The sequence below is a fragment of the Mus pahari genome, chromosome 19, assembly GCF_900095145.1.
Source record: "Mus pahari chromosome 19, PAHARI_EIJ_v1.1, whole genome shotgun sequence".
NCBI classification, from domain to species: domain Eukaryota; kingdom Metazoa; phylum Chordata; class Mammalia; order Rodentia; family Muridae; genus Mus; species Mus pahari.
In genome coordinates this window covers 22,448,134-22,470,457 of record NC_034608.1, presented here as the reverse complement: position 1 = coordinate 22,470,457, position 22,324 = coordinate 22,448,134, and the positions used below count along the sequence as shown (strand labels likewise).

General features: G+C 45.0%; 1 protein-coding gene across 3 annotated transcripts in view; it reads left to right on the top strand.

Moving 5' to 3' along the window:
• Insr (insulin receptor) overlaps positions 1–22,324 on the top strand; it is a 128,871-nt gene that overhangs the window by 15,046 nt on the left and 91,501 nt on the right. For all 3 annotated transcript variants that reach the window (XM_021218779.2, XM_029532315.1, XM_021218778.2), the window contains exon 2: positions 6,376–6,927. In XM_021218779.2, coding sequence (XP_021074438.1) covers positions 6,376–6,927 — 552 coding nt within the window. The remainder of the gene's footprint in view (positions 1–6,375; positions 6,928–22,324) is intronic.

Sequence of the window (22,324 nt, the reverse complement as noted above, 5' to 3'; positions counted from 1 at the left end):
TCTTTCTTTCTTTCTTTCTTTCTCTCTCTCTCTCTCTCTCTCTCTCTCTCTCTCTCTCTCTCTCTCTCTCTGCATGTTTCTCTCTCTCTTTCTCTCTCTCAAAACAAACAAACACCAGACCAGACCATACCAGAAATCAACGCCCTCAAAAATCCCCTACAAAAATATAAAAAATGAAAATCAAAAAAGAAAAACTAAAGATCAGTAAGACAAAAAATAAAAATAAAAAAGTCTACAAAATATCATTGAGATCATTTTATGTTGGTCAATTACTGCTCTTGGGCATGGGGTCTACCCTGAAGTGTGGTTGATTTACCCAGTGAGAACCCACTGACGATAATTTCCCTTCTCCACTGGGTATCAGTTACTGGTAGCTTCCTGGTTAGCGGTGGGAGCCTGTGTGCATTGTCCTCTCTTAGTGCTGGGACCCAGCCTGAGTTGACCCTGTGTAGGCCCTGAGCATACTGCTACAGTCTCTGTGAGTTGACCTGCACATCAATCCTGTCAGGTCTGGAAGACACTGTTTTCTTGGAGTCATCCATGCATTCTGACTCCTGTGGCCTTTTTGCTTTCTCTTCTGCTTAGTTCCTTGATCCTCGAGGAGAGGAGTTTGACATTTCATTTAGGACTTTGTGTTGAAGTTCTCTTATCCTCTGCACACTGTTAGTTCCCATCTACTGCAGGAGGAAGCTTCTCTGAGGATGGTCGAGTGAGACACAGATCTGTGGTATAGCAGTATGTTATTAGCAGCCATTTTATTGTTGTGTTCCTTAAGCAGAGTTATTGCATAGACTCATAACCTATCTGTCTCAGGTTCTTGGCCATTTTAGCATTCCCAGGTATGGATTCTGTTTTATGGAGGAGGCCTTAATTCTGCTCAGAAAATGGTTACTCCCAAGGCATTTGTGCCACTATCACACCAATATACCAGGTGCTGTCCACCCACCCAGAGCTCACCGTTGAGGGTAGGTCGGCCTGCCTGTGGGCCTCCAGGGTCTTTCTGTTTCTGCATTCCCAGCACTTGAATTATAAGTGTATATATAAGTGCATCTATTCCTACCTTTTTTTTTTTTTTAAATGTGGGTTTTAAGGTTGGAACACAGGGTCTTCATGTTTGTGCAACAAGGATTTTACCAGCCAGGTGTGGTGGCTCATGCCTTTAATCCCAGCACTCGGGAGGCAGAGGCAGGCGGATTTCTGAGTTCAAGGCCAGCCTGGTCTACAAAGTGAGTTCTAGGACAGCCAGGGCTACACAGAGAAGCCCTGTCTTGAAAAAACAAAAAACCCCTAACAAACAAACAAACAAACAAACAAAGAACACAAAAAACCCACCAAAAAACAAAACAAAACAAAACAAAACAAAATAAACCAAAAACCCAAAAAACAAGGACTTTACCAACTGAGCTCTTCCTTCTTTCCTTCCTTCCTTCCTTCCTTCCTTCCTTCCTTCCTTCCTTCCTTCCCTCCTTCCTTCCTTCCTTCCCTTGTTTCTTTGTTTCTTTATTTGTTTCTTCCTTTCTATTTTGCATCAGTGGTGGATTGATATGTGTATGCATGGTAGCATGTGCATGAGTGCATGTGTCTGTGCATGTATGTGGAGGCCAGAGGTTGACTGAGGTTGGATGTCTTCCTTGAGGCAAGTGAGGCAGGGTCTCTCATCTGAAACCAGAGCTCCCTTATTCAGCTACTCATCAAGCCCATTTGTTTTGGGCATCCTCATCATTTTCTCCCATGTGCTGGGGTTACAGAGAGACTGCCCATCTACCTGCCGTTTATGTGGGTGTTGGGAATTGAACTCAGGACCTCTGAAAGAGCAGTCAATGCTCTTAACCACTGAGCCATCTCTCAGCCCCCCAACTAAATCCTTTTTAAATTACTCATTTCTCTACTTTTTATTCAGCCCAGGACCCCAGCCCATGGGTTAGGATTACCCACATTCAGGGTAGGTCTTCCCATCTCAGTTAACTCAGTATAGAAACTTCCTTACAGATAGACTGGGAAGCTTGCCTTCTGAGTGCGTCTAGATCCTGTCCACATGTCAATCAAGATTAACCTTGCCACAATATATCTATGAGTCTCTGCCTGTCACTATGTCCATGTATGGATAACATTGAGGTGTCTCTGGCCAGGATCTTCAGACCTGCTTGGTGTGACTACATGGGGTTTGAGCTCTCATTGGGGTTCAGAGCTCTCTCCCAGCCAAGGCTGTAGGTATCATTGCAGGGGGCCTCCTGCTGTGTTAAGAGGCAGGCTGGCAAGTGTCTTGGGCAGGGTGGTGGTTTTATTGTTGCTTGGGGCTGGGGCCTCTAACTTCCTCATGGCTTTTATGTTAATTGAGTTTAATATGCTCTGTGTGGGTTGTGAGGCAAGAGCACCAAACGCAGGAGCTTCTGGAATCACTTTTGTAACGTCTTTTTAACTTGTGCTTCTTCTGTGGGTCATTCCCAGAGAAGATTTCCACACATTGTGTGTGTGTGTGTGTGTTCATGTATATGTGCATGTATATGTGTGTGAGTCTCTCTGTGTGTTCATGTGTATGTGCATGCCTGTATATGATGTGTGTGTGTGTGTGTGTGTGTGTGTGTGCGCACACACACACACACATCTACAGATGTGCACATCCATGTAGAGGTCAGACAGCAACCTTGGGGGCTGTCCTTCAGACACTCTGTTGTTTTAGACAGGGTCTCTCACTGATCTGGACCATGATAGTCTGTCTGGCTAGCCATCAAGCCCCAGGGAGGCTCCTATCTTCACCTTCCTGGTGTGGAAATTATAAGTGCTCACTACCAAGGCATGGAGTTCAGTCTTCAGGCTTGCAAGGCAGTACTTCATCCTCTGAGCCAGCTCCCCAGCTTCTTTTATTTGGAGATAGGGTTTCATTATTTTGCCTGGCTCAAACTATCTGTTTCTTCTACCTTGGCCTCCTAAGTAGCTGGGTCTCTGTGGTGTGTGTGTGTGTGTGTGTGTGTGTGTGTGTGTGTGTGTGTGTGTAGGTCAGAGGATGTTATTCTCTTTGTACTATGTGAGTCTCAGGGATTGAACTTCAGTTGTTAGGTTTGGGGAAGGACCTTTACCTGTTGAACTCTCTCAGTGACTTCAGAGTAGAGTTTAAAGAGGATGTTTAAAAAAAAGTCTATTTGCCTCAAAGATATTGGATGTTTTGGAATAAAGTAAATAGGGGTTGTATGGGTGCAGAGGGGGCACTGGCTGGTAGGAAAATACTATCTAAGGAGTGTGATTTTGACAAGTTCTAACTCACGTGTAAAGGAACACAGAGAAGGAACAGAATGTCTCTAAGGGATCATGGCCCGGAGCTGAGCGAGTGTGCTGTACACACATGTGATTCCAGTGCTTCGGAGTAGCCAGAAGGAGGTAGCTCATCTTGTCAACTGTTTGCTTTTGCTGTGGAAACACGGGGACAGAGGAGGAAGAGGAAGGAGAGGAGGAGGAGGAGGAGGAGGAGGAGAAGAAAAAAGAAGCTGAGGAAGATGGCTCCGTCAATAAAGGATTGCCCTTGCAAGCATGGGGAACCTAACCATCCAATAATGGTGGCTCATGCTTGTAATCCTAGCTGGAGTGGTAGAGAAAGAGGGGGATCTCTGGGGCTCACTGACCTGGCGGTTAGCCTACTCAGTGGGCTCCAAGCCAGAGAGAAACTGTCTCAAAAAAGGTAGTAGGAGGCATCTGAGGAGGAATGACACTGTTGTCCTGTGCTGGAGGTGTGGATGGGAGCTGCTTGGGCACAAGATGGGCTCGCCCATAGATGCATGTTGCATATTTGGGGTGTGGTAAACATTGACACAGGCATACCTACTGTATACCATCCAAAGCCTGAGCTTTTATCTTGAATTCCTCATTTATTTTATTATTATTATTATTTTTTATTTTTTATTGCTCCTGACAGGTCACGTGACACCAGGGACAAGGAGTTTTGTAATTGTTTGAGAGAGTAACTGTTTAGCATGGTGTTTGCTTCCTGGGAAGGAGAGGGTATATTTCATCTTACAGATTGTAGTCTGTCGTGAAGGGAAGTCAGAGCAGGAACTTCAAGGCTGAAGCAGAGACGACAGAGGGACTCTTCTCACAGGGTTGCTTCTCCTGTCCTGCTTAGCTTGCTTTCTAAGACAATCCAGGACCACCTGGCTGGGGTGGCCACACCCACTGTGGGCCGGGCACTCCCACATCAATCATCAGTCGAGAAACTATCCCACAGACTTGGCCTACAAGCGAGTCAGATGAAGGCAGTTTCTAAATCGAGGTTCCCTCCTGCCAGATGACTCAAGTTTGTGTCAAGTTGACCAAACTAATCAGCACACATGGCTTAAGGGACGGAGGTTTTTAGGAATATTGAGGACTGGGATTACAGAGTGTGCAGGGCTCTGGGAAGCCTTGGTGCTTCGTGTTGGAATTGGCAGGCACACCCGTCTTAGGAGATCAGCACTCCCGTTGTGTTTGGGCAAAGAGATGGAGATTGGATTTCCTGGGAAGCATTTACCACACCCAGGTAAAAGGGAATTAGACTTTAATTGGTAGCCCGGAGGACAGGCCAAGGAAGTGCAGTCAGCCATGAAGGTGGGTAAACACAAAACCGATACATTCATTCTGATGTGACGTTTTTTTTTCCCCCCCTATCAGTCACTTCCTGAAGAACTTCCGTGCTTGGGTCGGCTGCTCTTTCCTCTGCACTTGACATCTTACTCAACCCTCAGTAATCCCGCTGAGCCGATTGCCTCATAGATAGGGCGACGATTATGTTCGGGCTTCGAATCGGGCCTGCCAGAGGAATTATGTTCTTTGCTTTTTGAAAGGAATTATTTAGGCATGGTTGCTTTACAGGGAGAGCCATTCATCAGGGCTGGCTTAGGAGTTTGAAATGCAGAGCCCACAGTGGGTGACCACAAAGCTGGCACTGGCCCTAAGTTTTAACTTTCCCCATCTTGGATTGGGCAGAGAGCCATCTGCATAGTAGACAGGGGCCTCTACCTCTGAACCATTGCCCCATCTCCTCCCTCACTGGGGAATTCTACGAAGGGCTATATACCCTCACTGGGAGATTCTAGGCAGGGGCTCTACAGCTGAACAATGTCCTCCAGTGACACAGGTTATCTTTAAACTCCTAATCCTCCTGCCTCAGCCTCTTGATCACCAGAGTTTAAGTGGTCAGCATGCCTAGCACCTCATATATCATTATCTGTTCATCCACAGTTAGGGCAATGACTGGTATCATAAAGATAAGAAATAAAAATAAGAAATACTGGTGAGAATATTAAGGAAGGAGAGCTTTTACATACTGTTAACAACCAGGAAGATTGAAAAGGAGTCCTAGTTCTTTTTCTTCATCAAGTCTTTTGGTTGACTTATAGACGAATGGGTTTCATGTGATGTCATCTTATGTGCATCGATCGTACCTTGTTCATCACCTCTACTGCGTTTTCTACACTCTGCTCTCTGCTCACTCATTAGTATCTTTCTTTAGTCCAACTGGACTCTTTTCTGCTCCTGCCATGCACATATGCAGTTTATATGTATATCTAATTATTTCATCATTTCTGGCTAATACCCCATTGTTTCTGTATTCCACATTTTTGTTCTTATCTGTTATTATTATTACTTTCTTGAGACAGGGTGTCTAATAGCCCAGGCAGGCCCCTTGACTTTTGTGTATAGCCAAAGCTGACTTTGAACTTCTGACCCTTCTGTCTCTACCTCCTAAAGGCCGGGATTATAAGTGTGTGCCACCATGTCCTGTGTGTGCTCAGGATGAAACAGAGGGGCTTCATGCACGCCAGGCAACTACTCGACTAGCTAAGGCATAGTCTAGCTCCCACTCATTGACCACTTATTTCATAACTTGGTTATTGTGAAGATGCCTCTATATAATATGTGCCACATTTTCTTTATCTATTTGTCTGTTGGTAGACATTTCCTCAGCTGTAGTGAACAGAGCAACAGTGCGGGTAGACGTGCAGGGGAGTGTCTGTGATAGGCTAACCAGAGTGCTCTGGGATATACACTCCTGGTTGTGTGTGTGTGTGTGTGTGTGTGTTGTGTGTCAGAGGCCAAGACCAATTTCAATGGTCAGTTGTTACCCAGGTGCCCCCCATCTTGTCTCTTGAGACAGGGTCTCTTACTGGCCTGGAATTAACTAATAGAAGTAGCCCAGTGAGCCCTGGGGATCCATCTGTCTCTGAATGCCCCCATCCCTCGCAGACATAGTCTGCGTCACCAGCTTATTACATGGGTCCTGGGCATAGATGCTAGGCCCTCATCCCTGTACAGCACTTTGTTGTCTCCCCAGTTCTAGGTTCTAGTCCCGTTAGCTGTTCTAGAGTCCCTGGCTCACCTACTTTGCCTTCATTATTTGCCCTCTAGTGTGCCCTGGAATGGACATCCGGAACAACCTGACCAGACTGCATGAGCTGGAGAACTGCTCGGTCATTGAGGGCCATCTACAGATCCTCCTGATGTTCAAGACCAGACCTGAAGATTTCCGAGACCTCAGTTTCCCCAAACTCATCATGATCACTGACTACCTGCTTCTTTTCCGTGTCTATGGCCTGGAGAGTCTGAAAGACCTCTTTCCAAACCTCACAGTCATCCGAGGATCCCGTCTCTTCTTCAACTATGCCCTGGTTATCTTCGAGATGGTCCACCTGAAGGAGCTGGGGCTTTACAACCTCATGAACATCACCCGGGGCTCCGTCCGCATCGAGAAGAACAATGAGCTCTGCTACCTGGCCACTATCGACTGGTCCCGGATCCTGGATTCTGTGGAGGACAACTACATTGTACTGAACAAAGATGACAACGAGGAATGTGGGGACGTCTGTCCAGGGACCGCCAAGGGCAAGACCAACTGCCCTGCCACTGTCATCAATGGGCAGTTTGTGGAACGGTGCTGGACACACAGTCATTGTCAGAAAGGTATGCTGAAGGCAGTGCCTTTTAAAGATTCCTCCATGGTTAGTAGGCCCAGGAAAAGTAGACTCCTGTAAAAGTGTAGGTGATGGAGGCTGTAGGGTACAAACCCTAGAATCTCCATCAAAAATCCATGCATCCCCTTATCTGCAAGTCATACCCGTTTGATGTTGTACAGTTAACTGTGAGTCACTGAGATTGTGGGAAGTGGAATCTCTGATGGGGAGAGATGAATGCGGGTACTGATACTTGGCCATTGTAGTAGGCAGGTAGTCACAGTTAGGTATCAAGATATGGTGTTTTTTTTTTTTTTTTTTTTAACATGTGGCTCATATGTAAAACAAAAAACTTTTATATGCAAAGAATAAATATGGGGCCAGATTCTTTTGAGAGGCGGGAGAGCTGTTTGCCACCCTCTGTGCTGGACAGTGAATGTTTCTGTGGTCCACTGCTTTGTTGGGGAGTAGACTATGCAAGAGTATGGGTTTGGCTTAGTGTGTTTTTCTTATCTGATCATAGAAGTCAATTTGTTAGAGATACTCAGAAAAAGAAATGCAAAAATTCAGCTTTGATGAGAGTAGCTCATAGTTTTCTCTTTTTCTTTTTCTTTTTCTTTACATTTTCATCTAATCACTATCTCTATCTATCTATCTATCTATTATATCAATTTATGTATTATATCTATCTATTATATCTATCTATCCATCATCTATCTATCATCTGTCTATCTTCATCATCATCATCATCGTCATTCATCTCTTTCTATGTGTGTGTATGTGTGTGTGTGTGTGTGTGTGTGTGTGCATGTGTACATGCCTATGTGTGTGTCTGTGTGTTGTAAGTGTGAATGGGTGTATGCCATGACCAACATGGAGGTTAGAGAACAGCTCTCCTTCCATACGTGTGGGCCTAGAGGATCAAACTGATGCAGTCTGGCTGGTGGCAAACATCTTGACCCACTGAGCCATCTCTCTGCTCCCGTTGTGGATCTGTTGCCTTCATATCTGTAGCCTTCTGAGTTATAAGGCACTTACTTGGATCATTTCAGTTATTTATTTATTTATTTATTTATTTATTTATTATTTTTTAAAGATTTTTGGTTGTTTTGAGGTTCATGCTTTATTTATTTATTCATAATAATTTTAATTTTCGGTGTGTGGTTGTTCTGCCTGCATGAATGTCTGTGCACGACATGTGTGCCCTTTGATGCCAGGAGAGGGTTTTGGATCCCCTGGAATTGTAGCTACTAATGTTTCTGAAGTGCTTTGTGTGTTTTGGAAGTTGAACCTGGATCTTCTGCTAGAAGGGCAAGTGCTCTTAGCGGCTGTGACATAGCCCCAGCTCCATGTGTGTTTCTTCTAGGCTTGTTTTCCAGAAATGAAATTTCTGGGTCAGAGGCTCCTGATTAGGATTGCCAAATGGCTTTCCAGAAGTGTTGGACCTGTGGACTGGACTCCTAGCCTTGAGTGGAGAGAGCTGGCCTTTCACAAAGTCCTGGGGTGGGTGAGAAGCCCGTAGTTTATCTTTGCGTGTGTTTGAGTTCCGGGCAGAGCCTTTGAAAACATGTTTACTGATCATTCAGGGTTTCTCTGCTTCCCACCTTCCTTGTCTGAGGGACCTCTGTGGGCTTTGGAGAATCTAATCTGTGATTTTTTCTTCTTTGAAGCTTGCTAATCCTTTGTCAGTTTCATTTGTGAGCCTTCTTGTTTAGTGGAGAAAATATCCCTGAATGTTCAGAGGTACTGGAGAGTGATGGTGGTGTTGATGAGGATTGACCCTGAAGCCTTGTGCACTCGAGGGCTATGCTGTGCTGCTGTGCATATTGCTCCTGGCCCCTCACTGGGGCATTGTAGACAGGGGGCTCTGAGCTGATTTCCACATTCCTTTTTAAATGCCTTACACTTAGAAAATCTCTACACATAAGATGATGTCCCATTTAATACTATTACCATGTAGAAAATCTTCCACTCTCTACTCTGGGGAGCTCTCCATGTATGCGATTTAGTGAAGTATCCATGTGCTTCCTAGAGACCCATTGGGGAATCCTGATGCTGTGTGTGGCATAAACCAATTAGCGTCACCTGCTATTCCAGTCCTGAGAGGACTGAGGCAGGAGGGTGGCAAATGAGAAGCCACCTCAGATTAGAGAATGAAACCCTGAACCCCGAAAAAAGAAAGAAGGGATGAAAGAGAGAAGGCAAGAGAAAGAGACAGAAGGAAGAAAGGGAGATGTTCTATTCTAAAGAAGGAAGAAAAGGAGGGAAAGGAGAGAAAGGAAGAGGGAAGGAAGGGAGGAGGGAAGAAAGAAGGAAGGGAGGGAGGAGGGAAGGAAGAGAGGAGGGGAGGAAGACAGGAGGGAAGGAGGAGGGAAGGAAGAAGGGAGGTCGGGAGGGAGGGGGAGGGAAGAAGAAACTCTCCTTCTTTTCCTGTGGTTGTTCCTGCCTCCCTTCCCTGTACCTGGGCATTTGTGTTCTGAGTGCCAGCTTTTATTGTGTTTTGATGTTCGTTAACTGTTTATGGCTTCAGTGACCTCATTCACATGCTGTAAAACTCCCTGGGAAGGACTAGTGAATGGGAGAGAAAAGTGGGTGGCTTAGGGATTAGCTCACAGAATGTAGGGGAGGGAGGGAAGGAAATGTTATTTCTTTTTGCCTCCACCTGGGCCTAAAGAAGCAATGGGTGTCGAATCTTTGGGCTTGCGAGTGAGGTTTTTAATGGGAGCTCCTAAGGAGGAGTCTTGGATAGTAGGCATTGGGATATGCCTTAGCCTTCCGTGGCTGTGATAACCACCTTGACCATAACCTTGACCAAGAGCAACCTGGAGAGGAAGAGGTTTATCTCATTTTCTAGTTTTTACTCCGTTATCCAGGAAGACCATGGCAGGAACACAGGGCAGACCCCTGGAGGCAGAGATCATGGAAGAACCACTGCTTACTGCTTGCTCCCCATGGCTTTCTCAGTCTGCTTTCTTACAGAACAGAAGACCACCAGTCTAGGGACTGGCACCACCTACAGTGAGCTGGGCTCTTCCATATCCATCATTAGTCAAGGCTATCCCGAAGAACTGCCTACAGCCTAATCCTGTGGAGATATTTCCTTAATTCGGACTCTGTCTTCCCAGTTATATCTGGGTTTGTGTCAAGTTGACACATCACAGCCAGGATGAGCCAGGAATAGTGGAGAAGGCAGATGGTTGAGGGGAATGAAGATATTACCCTTGGAAAGGTTTTGAGAATACTGGAATTCGGGCACAAAGAGTTGCAAAGCTGTGACTCAGAGGGAAGTGTATGGTGGGAGCCAAGGCTAGGAAGAAACCAAGACCACTTTGGAGCCTGGAATTTTCTAGAGCCTGTGAGTTCTGGCCTGGGGTTGGGTGTTGTCTAAATGCAGGTAGGGATGGGAGGTGAGTTTGTACTCAGTTGCGGGGAGAGAAGTTTTTCCCAGGGGCAAATAAGAGTCCTCACGTACCTGCTGAAGCGTCCAAATTTTCCTTCATATTTTGAGTGCAGTGAATTAGATCAGAGACATCTGGTGAGAATCAGAAACAGACAACTTACGAAGATGGGGAGAGCATTCTAGACAACGGAGGTGGACTAGTGAGCCAAGGGAAAACCTAAAAAGCTCTGGACCAGGAGTCACATCACTCTTTAGAGCACATTTATCAAGCGTCCACTTCACTCAGGGTTGTGTATCGCAGGCCTTTCCTTCCTCATGCAAGTGCACACATGTATACCACCATACAGATGAACGCGCACACGGTAATAATTGGAGAATCGCCAAACCCCTAGAATTCACATTTTCAACGTACCATTTTAGATAGACTGATGGAACTTTGCACCGTTCCTTCTGCAGTAGGATTGTGACGTTGTCCAGTGTTTCCATAGGTAGATGCCATGTTTCTGTGAGTCAGCTGACGGCCATCTTGGCTACTTGGGCTGCTGCTGCTTCATGGTGTTCATGTTCAAGCAATCCTCATCTTACCTAATATCAGCTCAGAGGTTTACACAGGCATGCCAATAATTCTCATATGCCAGGGAGAAGCTGCACAGGGTTCAAGTTGATGATGCTCGTCCTAAGCCCTTGAATACATTTCCTCATGTTGTTGTGACTCCCAACCATAAAATTATTTTATTGCTACTTGATTACTGTAATGTTGCTAAAGTTATGAATTGTAATGTAGATATCTAATACACAGGATATCAGATATGTGGCCCACAGGTTGAGAACTTCTTTTAAGCGAGGAGCTGAAGGCTTAAAAAGTATTTTGAGAGAGATGAGGAAAAGAGGAGGGAGAGAGACAGAATATATTTACATAATGTTTACTATAGTTTATTGCTACATTTTATCATAAGTTGTTAATCCCTAACTTATTTAATACTAATTCAATCATCTATCTATCTATCTATCTATCTATCTATCTATCTATCTATCTATCATCATTTATCTATTGTGAGTGGGTCTATTTATATATCATCTATCTAGTGTGTGTGTGTGTTTGTGAGAGAGAGAGAGGGAGGGAGGGAGGGAGGGAGAGAGAGAGAGAGAGAGAGAGAGAGAGAGAGAGAGAGAGAGAGAATGTGTGAGTGGGAGTACTCGCATGCCTCAGTGTGCTTGCAGAGCTCAGAAGACAACATGTGTGTGCTCAGTTACCAAAACTAGATGATTAGGTGTTCTCGGTGGTAAATGCCTTTCCCTGCTGAGTCATCTTGCTGGCTCACCCATGTCATTTTTTGAGACAGGCTCTCTTACCGAACCTGGAGCTCCTCAAGTTAGCTCTCCTGGCTGTGGCCAGCAAGCCCCAGAGAGCCTCCTGCCTCTACTTTCCAGGTTCCCAAGCTTTCAGGCAAGCCCTTTACCCACTGCACCATCTCCCCTGTCCCTAGTGTTCAAGTCATACCACCATACAGACGAACGCACACAGGATAATAACTGGAGAGTAATGATGAGCATGAAGACTTGTCTGACAAGTGTACAGTTTTCTGGAAGATTCTTAGGGATATCGATGGAAGGCTTCATTTTCCTGCTTTGCTCGTGAGAGGATTATTGTCCCAATCATTCATGGAAGACGCTGGATAGAGGGCAATGCATACTTATGAAGAGGTGGTTCTGACTGGCTTGCCCGGTGACTTGGTAACTGGTCTAACTGGTTTTTCTTTGGCGTGATGAAATTCATTGACCAGTTATTTCCTATCCTGCCACCAGATCCTTGTGGGAATTGAAATCTGTTCTTTGTCACAGAACACCTGACGTGCCCCCGGGGAGGTGCCAGGGACATGGATTCAGCTGTGGTGTGCTCTGTGTGTCTCTTTCTCAGTGCCAGCTACAACTTTCATTTCACGGATGGGATATGGATGTTGGATTTTTTTTTTTTTTTTTTGAGATAAAGTCTCACTATGTAGTCCTAGATTGGCTCCAACTCTTGGCAATCCTCCTGCCTCAGTTTTCTGAGTGTTGGGAGTCTAGCATTCCTGGCTAAAACACTGTGTTCTGATTGTGGTAAAATACATTTCATATGTACATTGGAAACATTGTGTCACTGTCCCCATGTTCTGGTTCTGGAACATTCTCATCCCCCCCTCCTCCACTCCTCTCCCTCCCTCCCCCACCACCCCAGTAAGAAATCTTGTGCCCATTATTGCTTCCTTCCCAATCCTGATTCCCACAGCTCCTGGCAAGGAGCAAGCAGCCTTCCAGCTGTGTAGATTCACCTGCTCTGGACATTTCTCATCCACAGAATCAGATACTATGTAGCTTGTTATGTGTTCTTGCTTTCCTTTGTCTGAGGTCACTCACATGGCAATCTCATTAGGTCTTGTATTTTTTTTTTTTTTCTTTGTGACGGAGTAAAGTTTATCCTATGAATCCTACCAGTTTTATCACCTGACCAACATGTGTGGTGTTCCCTCCCTTCCGTTATTTGAAATGGGGCTTCTGTAAACACCTGCTTTCCAGAGCTTATTTGTGCCATTCCTTTGCCTTTAAGTAATAAGTAACTAACTTTTGTAGGGCTGAAGTTCAAACCCAGGGTCTTGGGCATGCTAGGCCAATATTCCACTGAGCTATACCCCAGCTTTGGTTTTGCTTCAACCCAACCCCCAGCATCTGGCTTACAGGCCACGGGGTCACCACACCTGGCTTTTGTGTGAGTTCCGGGGATTGAACTCAGCTCATCAGAAATACTTCGCCCACTGATTCATCTCCCTGGCCCTGATGGCTCCTCTTTAGGTCATGTAAAAAACTATTTATCAGTTTTTATTCTGTTCAGTTTGAATTCCCGCCCTGTGGTGGTTCATGTTGTCAACCAGACACGATCCAGAATCACCTAGGACATCAATCTCTGGGTGTGTTTATGGTGACATCCCTAGATTGTGTCAACTTCTAGGGACATCATCGTTCCCTGTCTTCGGGTCCTGGGCAGTATAATGGGAAAGAAAGCTGGGGGCTAGCATTCGTCAGCCACCCACCTCATGATCCTCTGTCATGGCTTCCCTGTTGTGATGGGCTGTACCCTGTAACTGTGAGCCAGGATAAGTCCTTCCTCCTCTGTGTTGATCTTGTCAGAATTTCCCTCTCTTTCATGAGTAGAATAAATAATACATACTCCCTAATGGCGAAGTGCAACGCTGGTTATCCTGTGTCTGGGCCCCTGACAGTCCCAGAAAAGAGGAAGTGGTGGATTGAGAACATGAAGCTCAACAAAGACACTCTTCTAGTGAGAGGAGGAACCAGGAAGGGGTAGCAACTGGCCAGGGCTCAGTGTGTCCCTCTATGGTTGACCAAGCACCAAGAATTGGTTTTAGTTCCTTCCTGGCTTCTTCCTCTGAGGAAAAGCCTCAGCATAGCGGAATGGGTGTGGACAAGGCGTAGGGAGCAGATGGTGAGGGGCTGATGGAGAAAAGCTTCCGCCTGAGCTGACTCCTGATAGCCACTCACAGAGATTGTTTGGGGGCCTGGGGAGTCGCCCAGTCAGTAAAGAGGATCCAAGTTTGATCCCCCGAATACATGTATCTTGTTTTATTTCCTCATTGCTGTGATAAAATGACACCGATGAAAAGCAACTTAAGGGAGAAAGGGTTAATTTGGCACACTGTTCAGATGACATGAACCTCTCAGTCACTGAGAAGCCACAGCAGCAGGAACTTAGAGTCAGTCACATCCCATCCACAGTCCAGAGCAGAGAACAATGGATTAATACATATATGCTTGTTCTTGTTAGCTCAGTTTCTCCAGTGTTGTACAGTCCAGGATCTGGGCCTACAGGATGATGCCTCCCACAGTGGTAGAGCCTTCCCATGTAATGTATAATCAGAACAAATATCCTGCATACATGCTAAAAGCCCAACTAGTCAGTCTTTCACTGAGACTCCCCTCCTAGGCGATTCTAGACCAATGGTTCTCAACCTGTGGGTTTCGACCCCTTTCTCAGCGAACCCCTTAGACCATCAGAAAACACAGATATTTACACTAGATTCCTAACAGGAGCAGAATTAAGGTTATGAAGTAGCAATGAAAATAATTTTATGGCTTGCGAGGGAGGGAGGTCACCACAACCTGAAGAACTGTATTACAAGGTCACAGCGTTAGGGAGGTCGAGAACTGCTGTTGTAGACTGTGTCAAGATGATAACCAACACTAACCATGAAGTAGTGTGAGAAAAGCTGGCCATGGTGGTACATGCTTGCAGTCTAAGCTCTGGAGAGGCAGGGCCAGGGGGATCACTGGACTTTCTGGCCAGTCAGCCTAGCCTACTTGGCAAGCTCCAGGCTGGAAACAGAATCGAAAACTTCAAGACTCATTAAGTCTTTAACAGTGGCATCTGTCACCTGACAGCCATGTTTAAGGGGTTTTCTGGGGCCAGGCCATCCTTGCTATGCTGTGGGTGTGACTTGCTTGCTGAACTTTTCTTTTGGTGCGATGGTGACTTTGATTGGCAAGGCTTGCTTTGTTTTGTGTCTTGGGTTTTTGCCATCTCTGTTCATGAGTGAAATTGGGCTGTGTTTGTGGTTCATTTCATTTTGCAATCTCTTCGTTAAGTTTTGTTATCCGATCTTCTAGTCACTTAAAGTGAATTAGGCACATTTCCATTTTAAAGGTTTTCATACAATTTTAGCATCGGAATTAATCTCAACCTTGAACAACTGAGTAATTTCTTGGAAAATCTTATTATTTAAAATCTTTGTGGGAAGAAAAATTTGAATATATATATTCATATATCATACAAGGTATTTGGTGAATGTAGGCTAAAGTCTTTTTGTTGCTGTTTTGCCTTTTAAAAGCCTTTTAACATCATTTGGTCAACTTTTGTGATTCATAGTTTCTTAGAATTAGTGAGTTACCATAAGTGTGTGCAGTCTCATATTTAACTGAGAGCTTGGAGTCTTGAAGATCTTGGACTTATTCATCACTTCCGTTTTTTTTTTTTTTTTTTTTTTTTAAATAATCCAGTAGTTTTCACTTTGGACATAATTCTTTTCACTTTGCAGTTGTTTTAACCTACACTCTTAGTTTTGTTCTTTTTAAATCCCCCTTAGTGTGAAATTTTTTTTCTAGAAGGAATTACATATGTAAATTTTTTTCGAGTAAATTCCAAATTGTGACGTGAACAAATAAAATAGTCTTATTTCATTTAAACATTTGATAGTCAAAGGCTCCACCCCTGAGTCATGCCCCCAGTCCTTCACTGAGAAATTCTAGGCAGGGCTCTTCCCCTGAGCCACGCCCCTAGCCCCTCACTGAAGGATGCCAGGCAGGGGCTCTAACCATTTGAAGAACAACACTTCCAGGCCTAATTTCATTCTTTTAATGCAATTAAAGCTTTTAAAGCCACACATTTGCTCTTGATTTGGCTTTTGCCACTCTCATTGGTCCTGGATATATACCTTGTTTTCTTTGTTGTCTAAAGAGTCCTTGGTGGTATTTTAATATATTATTTTTGTTCCCCATTGAAATAAGAGCAGCTCTTTCAGTTGCGCTATATAAATGCTCTTGTTTTGTCCCCCCAGGTACTCCCACATCGTCCTTATTTCATAGGCTATTTTACAACAAGTGAAATAGGTTCAGTGGAAGTTAACTGACTTGTGGATCTATCCATGGGAGTAGCTGGGGCGAGGGTTGGGCAACTCCTTATTTTGACTGCACCTTCTCTGGTTGAGTGAGTTTGAGTCACTGATTTTTTTCAGGTTGAAAAAAAAAAAAAAAAAAAGAGCTTTCACTGTTTCTTAGTTTCATTTTTGTTGCTACAATAAAATGTGATGACAAAAATCAACTAGGGGGAAAGGGGCTCACCTCAGCTTATGTGCTGGGTGACAGTTCATTACTGAGGGGGAAGTCAAGACAGGAACTTCAAACAGTCACATCGGCAGCGAAGAACAGAGAGAAATGCTTGCTTACTCTGCTCCGTCTCTCTGCCACAGTCCAGGACCTCCTGCTTAGGGAATGATGGTGCCCACCATGGGTGAGATCTTTCCATATCAGTTAAATTAAGATGCCCACCCCCAGCGCACACACACACACACACACACACACACACACACACAATGTAGACAGTCCCTCACTGAGACATCCTTCCTCAGTGTCTCTAGATTGTGTCAAATTGTTGCTTAAAACAATCCCTTGATGGCTGGAGAGATGGCTCAGAAGTTAAGAGCAATGGTTATTTTTTTTCAGGGGTCCTGAGTTCAATTCCCAGCAACTCACATGGTGGCTCGTGACCATCTATAAAGGAATCTAACTCCCTCTTCTGGCATGGAGGTGTACATACAGCAAAATACCCATACATAAAATACAAGTTAAAAAAAAAAAAAAGAAGAAGAAAGAGACAGTCCATAAAATATTTAAACAAAACAAAACAATCTAATCCTCAATTAGTGTGATGGGTTATCAAAGTTTCTAGTTGATAGGGCTTTACAATTTTTTTTATATTTTTAATTTGAGATATAGTCTCAGTTAACCCAAGCTGTTATTGAACTTCCTATGTATCCTAGGTTGGCCGTGAACTTCTGATCCCCCTCTTCCACCTCCCCAGCACAGGAATGGCAGGTGTACTGAGTTTGGGCCTCGGGTCTCCTGCCTGCCGGGGCAGTGCGCTACTGCTGACTTTTCCTTAGCGTTTAGATTTTTCAGACTCTTTCTATAGCGCCAGCTGGCCCAGGACTGGGTATTGCTGAGGATGACCTTGAACTGATCTTTCTGCTTCTATCTCCTGAGTACTGAGATGATACCTATGTACTAAGAGGAGGTGGAACCCAGGGCCTCATTCATGGAAGACAAGTGCCCTGCTGAGCCACGTCCTCTGTGTAACCCTTCCTGCATACAATTTTGAAGTCTTTTTATGGGAGTGAGGGTGCTGGCCCCAACGTGTGAGCTAGATTCTGTGTTAAAGAATTGCAGGCAGCTTTTTGTTAACTGACTATTCAGTTGATTCCAGGAGATCTCTTTCACAGCAGCAGGAGCCATAGGCAGTGCCTGAACGCAGATTCATAGCGTGCAGCCATCCACGGGAAAACACTAATTTTCTCCAGTAAACGGAGTAAGAATTCTCCACCCAGATGCCTGGCTTTGTGGGGCTGCCAGGGTATGTGCTTACAAAACCACTTTCTCCTTCTCTCTTCTTGTGTTTGTGGTTTTATGGTCTGGGTTTGGGAGCACTCACCCAGGGCTGAGTGTGACCCGTCAGGCCACCTGCCCCCATGGCCTTCCTGTCTATTTCTGGCCTTCAGTGTGAGCTTGCTGAAAAGCCAGCATGACTTGAGGTGATGTCAGACAGACTTTTCTTTAGAAGGGCACCGTGATTCATCTTTGTATTTAACGGGCCTGTGTCATGTTAGAAGTATGACCGTAGTAGTTTTTGTTTGAAATCTAATAAGGGATTCTGCATCTGCCATCTGGAGGCTGTGTTCCTTCTGTTCTTTTTATTGTTTTTGACTAAGAGTAGCGTTGAGGGGCAGGAAATAGGTTTTGCAATATTGCCGACCTCTGCCCAGAGGGTCCGTCCTCTTTCCTCAACTTCATTTTTATTTATTTTTTCTTCTCTGAGCCAGAGATAGATATGAGGCAGCTCTGCTTGGCGGGGGCAAGCTTTGTATTCTTTTTCATATATAATTGTGTGTATATGTTAGAGTCTCATGTGGTCTTGAGTTCACTGCACAACTGGGCCTGGCTTTGGATACCTGACCATTCAGCCTTTATCTCCTGATTTCATCTTTAGGATCACAGGTGTGTGCCATGATGTATGGCTGCATACATATGGATATGCCTAAGTAGGTATGTGTATATACATTGATGTCATCATTGGTATCCCCTTCTCCCATCACCTAAAAAAAATCATGAGTTGTGGGGATTGAACTTAGATCTTCATGATTTGGTGACACATCCTTTAGTCACTGAGCTAACTTCCCTGGACTTTTCTAGGCCACGCTTTAAATGTCAGAAAGCATCTAAGAGACATGGCACACACGTTTCTTTGGTTGTATAATTTTATACCGTAGCCTTTTCTTTTAGAGAAGGGAGAATCAGGCTTAAAGCATTTTAATATTAATTTACTTTTTATTCTTTGGGCATGGCATCTGTCAGTTTTCATTGCTAACTCTACTCAATCTAGAATCACTTGGCAAGAGAGTCTCACTGAGGGGTTGTCTACATTGGGTTGGCCTGTGAGGGTTTGTCTTAATCGCATTAGTTCTTACCGCTGTGGGTAGCATCATTCACTGGCTTGCATAAGAATGGAAGAGGTAACTGAGCACAGCATGCATGTGTTGGATTGTGGTTGCCTCAGAACTCTGCCACATTGATTTCCCCAGGAATTGGGAGCCAAATAAAGTTGCTCCTGTCTGGCTCTTAATCCCAGCAACAGAAATGAAACCAGGAAGATGTGTGGTTGGTTTCTTTTCTGGTCTTGAACTCGTGGACTCAAGCTACCCTGCCAATTCCATCTCCAGAGTATCCTAATGCCTGGGTCAAACTATTTTCAAACTACTGTGGTTTGACTATGCACCATCCCTGATAGGTTCACATATCGAACACTTGGGGTATTCAAACGGATGGGATCTTGTTTTGGGAAGTTTGTGGAACCTTTAGGCAGCAAGGCCTGGCTGGAGCAAGCAGGTTGTTGGAGATGGGGCCTGGCCCCACTTCCTGTCCTCTCTGTTCTGTTCCTAGCTGCACATTGTTACCAGTCTGTAGTTGCCAGCTACCATGCTCTAGTCTCCATGGTGGCTTGTGTCCCTTCAAGCTGTGAGTGCAGACGAACCTCGCCTCCCTTCAGTTGCTTCTTGTCAAAGAATCGCTCATAACAATGGGAAAAGTAGCAAAACCACCGAGAGTACGTTTGGGATTTCTTTTTTCTTTTCTTTTTAAAATTTTGTGTATGAGTGTTCTATCTGCATGGACACCTGAATGCCAGAAGAGGGCATCAGATCCCATTATAGATGGTTGTGAGCCACCATGTGGTTGTTAGGAATTGAACTCAGGACCTCTGGAAGAGTAGCCAATATTCTTAACCACTGAGCCATCTCTCCAGGCCCCCATTTTAGAACTTCTTACTGGCTATTTTACCTAACTGGAAGACATGCCTCACCGGTAAAGCCTATCCCGACCAGCCCCATTAGTTTTAAAAAAGTCGTAAAACACAGTGTCTGGAGTGGTGATTCAGTGGCTAAGAGCATTTGCTGAGCAAACTTGAGGACCAGAGTTCAAATCCCTAGCGCCTACATAAGAAGCCGGTGTGGCCATGTGTGTCTCTGTAATTCCATCCCTGTCATGGAGCAGAAGCAGGGGGATGACCACAGCTTGCTGGCTGCCAGCTTAGCCCTGGGTTCAGTGAGAGCAGACTACCCATGGCTGCTACATACATAAACGGATGCATACAACATACACACTACATTCCACTAGTTGCCCCATTCCACACCATTTATTATGTCTTTAACAATGTATACTCTCTGTTTTTCCCCCATAATTTACTATTTATTTGTTTATTTATTTATTTATTTGGTTTTCTGAGACAGGGTTTCTCTGTGTAGCCCTGTAGCCCTGGCTGTCCTGGAACTCACTCTGTAGACCAAGCTGGCCTCGAACTCAGAAATCCGCCTGCCTCTGCTTCCGAAGAGCTGGGATTCAAGGTGTGCGCCACCACTGCCTGGCTCATAATTTACTTTTTAACTTTACATCCCAATAACAACCTCCTCCTTCATGTTTTCCTCATCCAGTCCTTACAAATCCTTCCACCCATTACCCTCCTCCCCTTCTCCTCAGGGAAGGGGAGGCCCCCCTCGGGTATCACCTCACCCCGGAACATCTAGTTCCCCCAGGGTAAGCATGTCCTCTCCCACTGAGGCCTAACTAGGCAGTCCAGGAAGGGGAAGGGGATCCAGTGGCAGGCAGCAGAGTCAGAGGCAGCCCCTGCTCCAATTGTTAGGGGATTCACAGGATGACCAAGCTGCACATTGCTACAAATATGTAGGGGGTCTAGGTCCAGCCCCTGCATCCTCCTTGGTTGGTGGTTTCAGGTTAGTTGACTCTGTAGGTCTTTGTGTGGTTATCTGTATATTCTTTGTTTTATAACTTGTCCTTCATTTCAGAATTATAGATGAAGTTGTAATATCAGCAACTGTTTGTATTGCTTATGACTATCTTTCTAGACAGTTGGGAAGCTCAGGCAGGCAGATCACGTTTTGTAGACCTTCTTTGGCTACGCAGTGAACCTGGGTGACTTGGCATAGTTGTGGAGCACTTGTTTATCATCATGAGCAACATTGTTCAAACAGTAATAGCAACAGCAACAGCAACAATACTGATAAATAAACATTTACCCAGCCTCCCTAGACCTATACATTTTTGTTTGTTTGATTTGGGGACAGGGCCTCATGCAGCCCTGGCTGGCCTCAAACTTTCCTGGCTATATAGCTGAGGCTCACTTTGAACTCGTGATCATCTGGCTTCCATCTCCTGAATGCCACCATGCCCACTTTTATGTGGTGACGGCATCTACTTTAGGGCCCCCTGTATGCCAGGCAAGCACTGTATCCAGTGTCACATCCCCAGACCCTACAGCTTCACCTTGAGTCAGTGTTTGCTAGTGTGCACAGCAAATACATGTGTACATCCAGCTGGACTCTGAGGAGGCTTGAGTTCCCTGAGGCTTGTGAGGCAGCCTGTCTGTATTGCTTAGATTGATTTGGAATCTTCTCATTCATATGAGATGTGAATTGCGTGTTTAATTCCTGTATGAATGGCTATTTAAAGATGTGACTAATATGTCATTGGCCTGAAAAACCAAAGAACTAAACAAAACAAACAAACAAAAAAAAGCTCGATAAAAACTTAACTGTTTAACTTCGTTGACTTTGCAGACTGATCCCCAGTGATCTTTCTTTTGCCTCCCGGAGATAATTGTGCAAACAAGAAATGAACTTTGTCATTCATGGTTCCAAGCGCCTTGGCAAAGGGCATGCCTAAGTCTCTACTGCCTTGGCGAGGCAGGAACGCTCTTCGGTTTTGAAGTTTTCTTGTTGTTCATGCGTGTTAACGATACATAATGTTTTTCACATGGCATTCTCGCACAGGATTATAACGCTTGTGCATCCTTCTCCCAATTGCCCTCTTCTCTCCTCTGTTGCTGTGCACATTTCTCTTTGCAAATAGTCCTACTTTTATGCCTGGGCCCAGTGAGAGTCACTGCTACTGCTTTCTTGAGTGTGGCCATCCATACCACTGAAGACACCATCTCTTCCCGTTCCTCCTAGCAACTCCAGTTTTTTATCAGAGAGGGGCAGGGCCTCGGGAGACCTTCCCCCTATTAACTGTTATCTGCCTAGCAATCCTCTGGGATGGGTAGGACCTTGTGTCCCCTCTCTCCTAGAAACTTTAACTGCTTAAAGGGGTGGGAATCATGAGCTTTCTTTCTCTTTCAACCACTGTTAGCTGTCTACCTTTAGGGAGAGGCAGAGACTCATAAGCCTCTTTAGTAACCACTAACGGTCTATAATACATCCACAGGGAAGGGAGGGGTTCTCCTGAGTCCCCACCCTTAGCAATTATGAGCTCTCTTCAGAGAGAGAGGTGGAACATCATGAGTCCCTCTTCCTGATGACCATTAAAGGCCTATAATAGATTTTCAGGGAGATACAAGGCCATGCTAACCCCTGGTTCTTCATGATGGAATGTCGCTGGGGTCAATCACATGCAGGTCTTGTGCAGGTAATTGAAGCTTGTTCAGTAGGGCTACCACATGTCATGCCTGGGAGACAGGGGAGCCAAGACACATGACCCCTTGGGCGCTTACACCCATACCATATCTAAACCTACCACAGACCAAAGCTTGAGCTTCTGAATTGGCTACACAATATGGGGGTGCGCTCACCATGTGGTCCCCAAGTGAGCAACATTCTTAGAAACGGGTTCCTCCCTT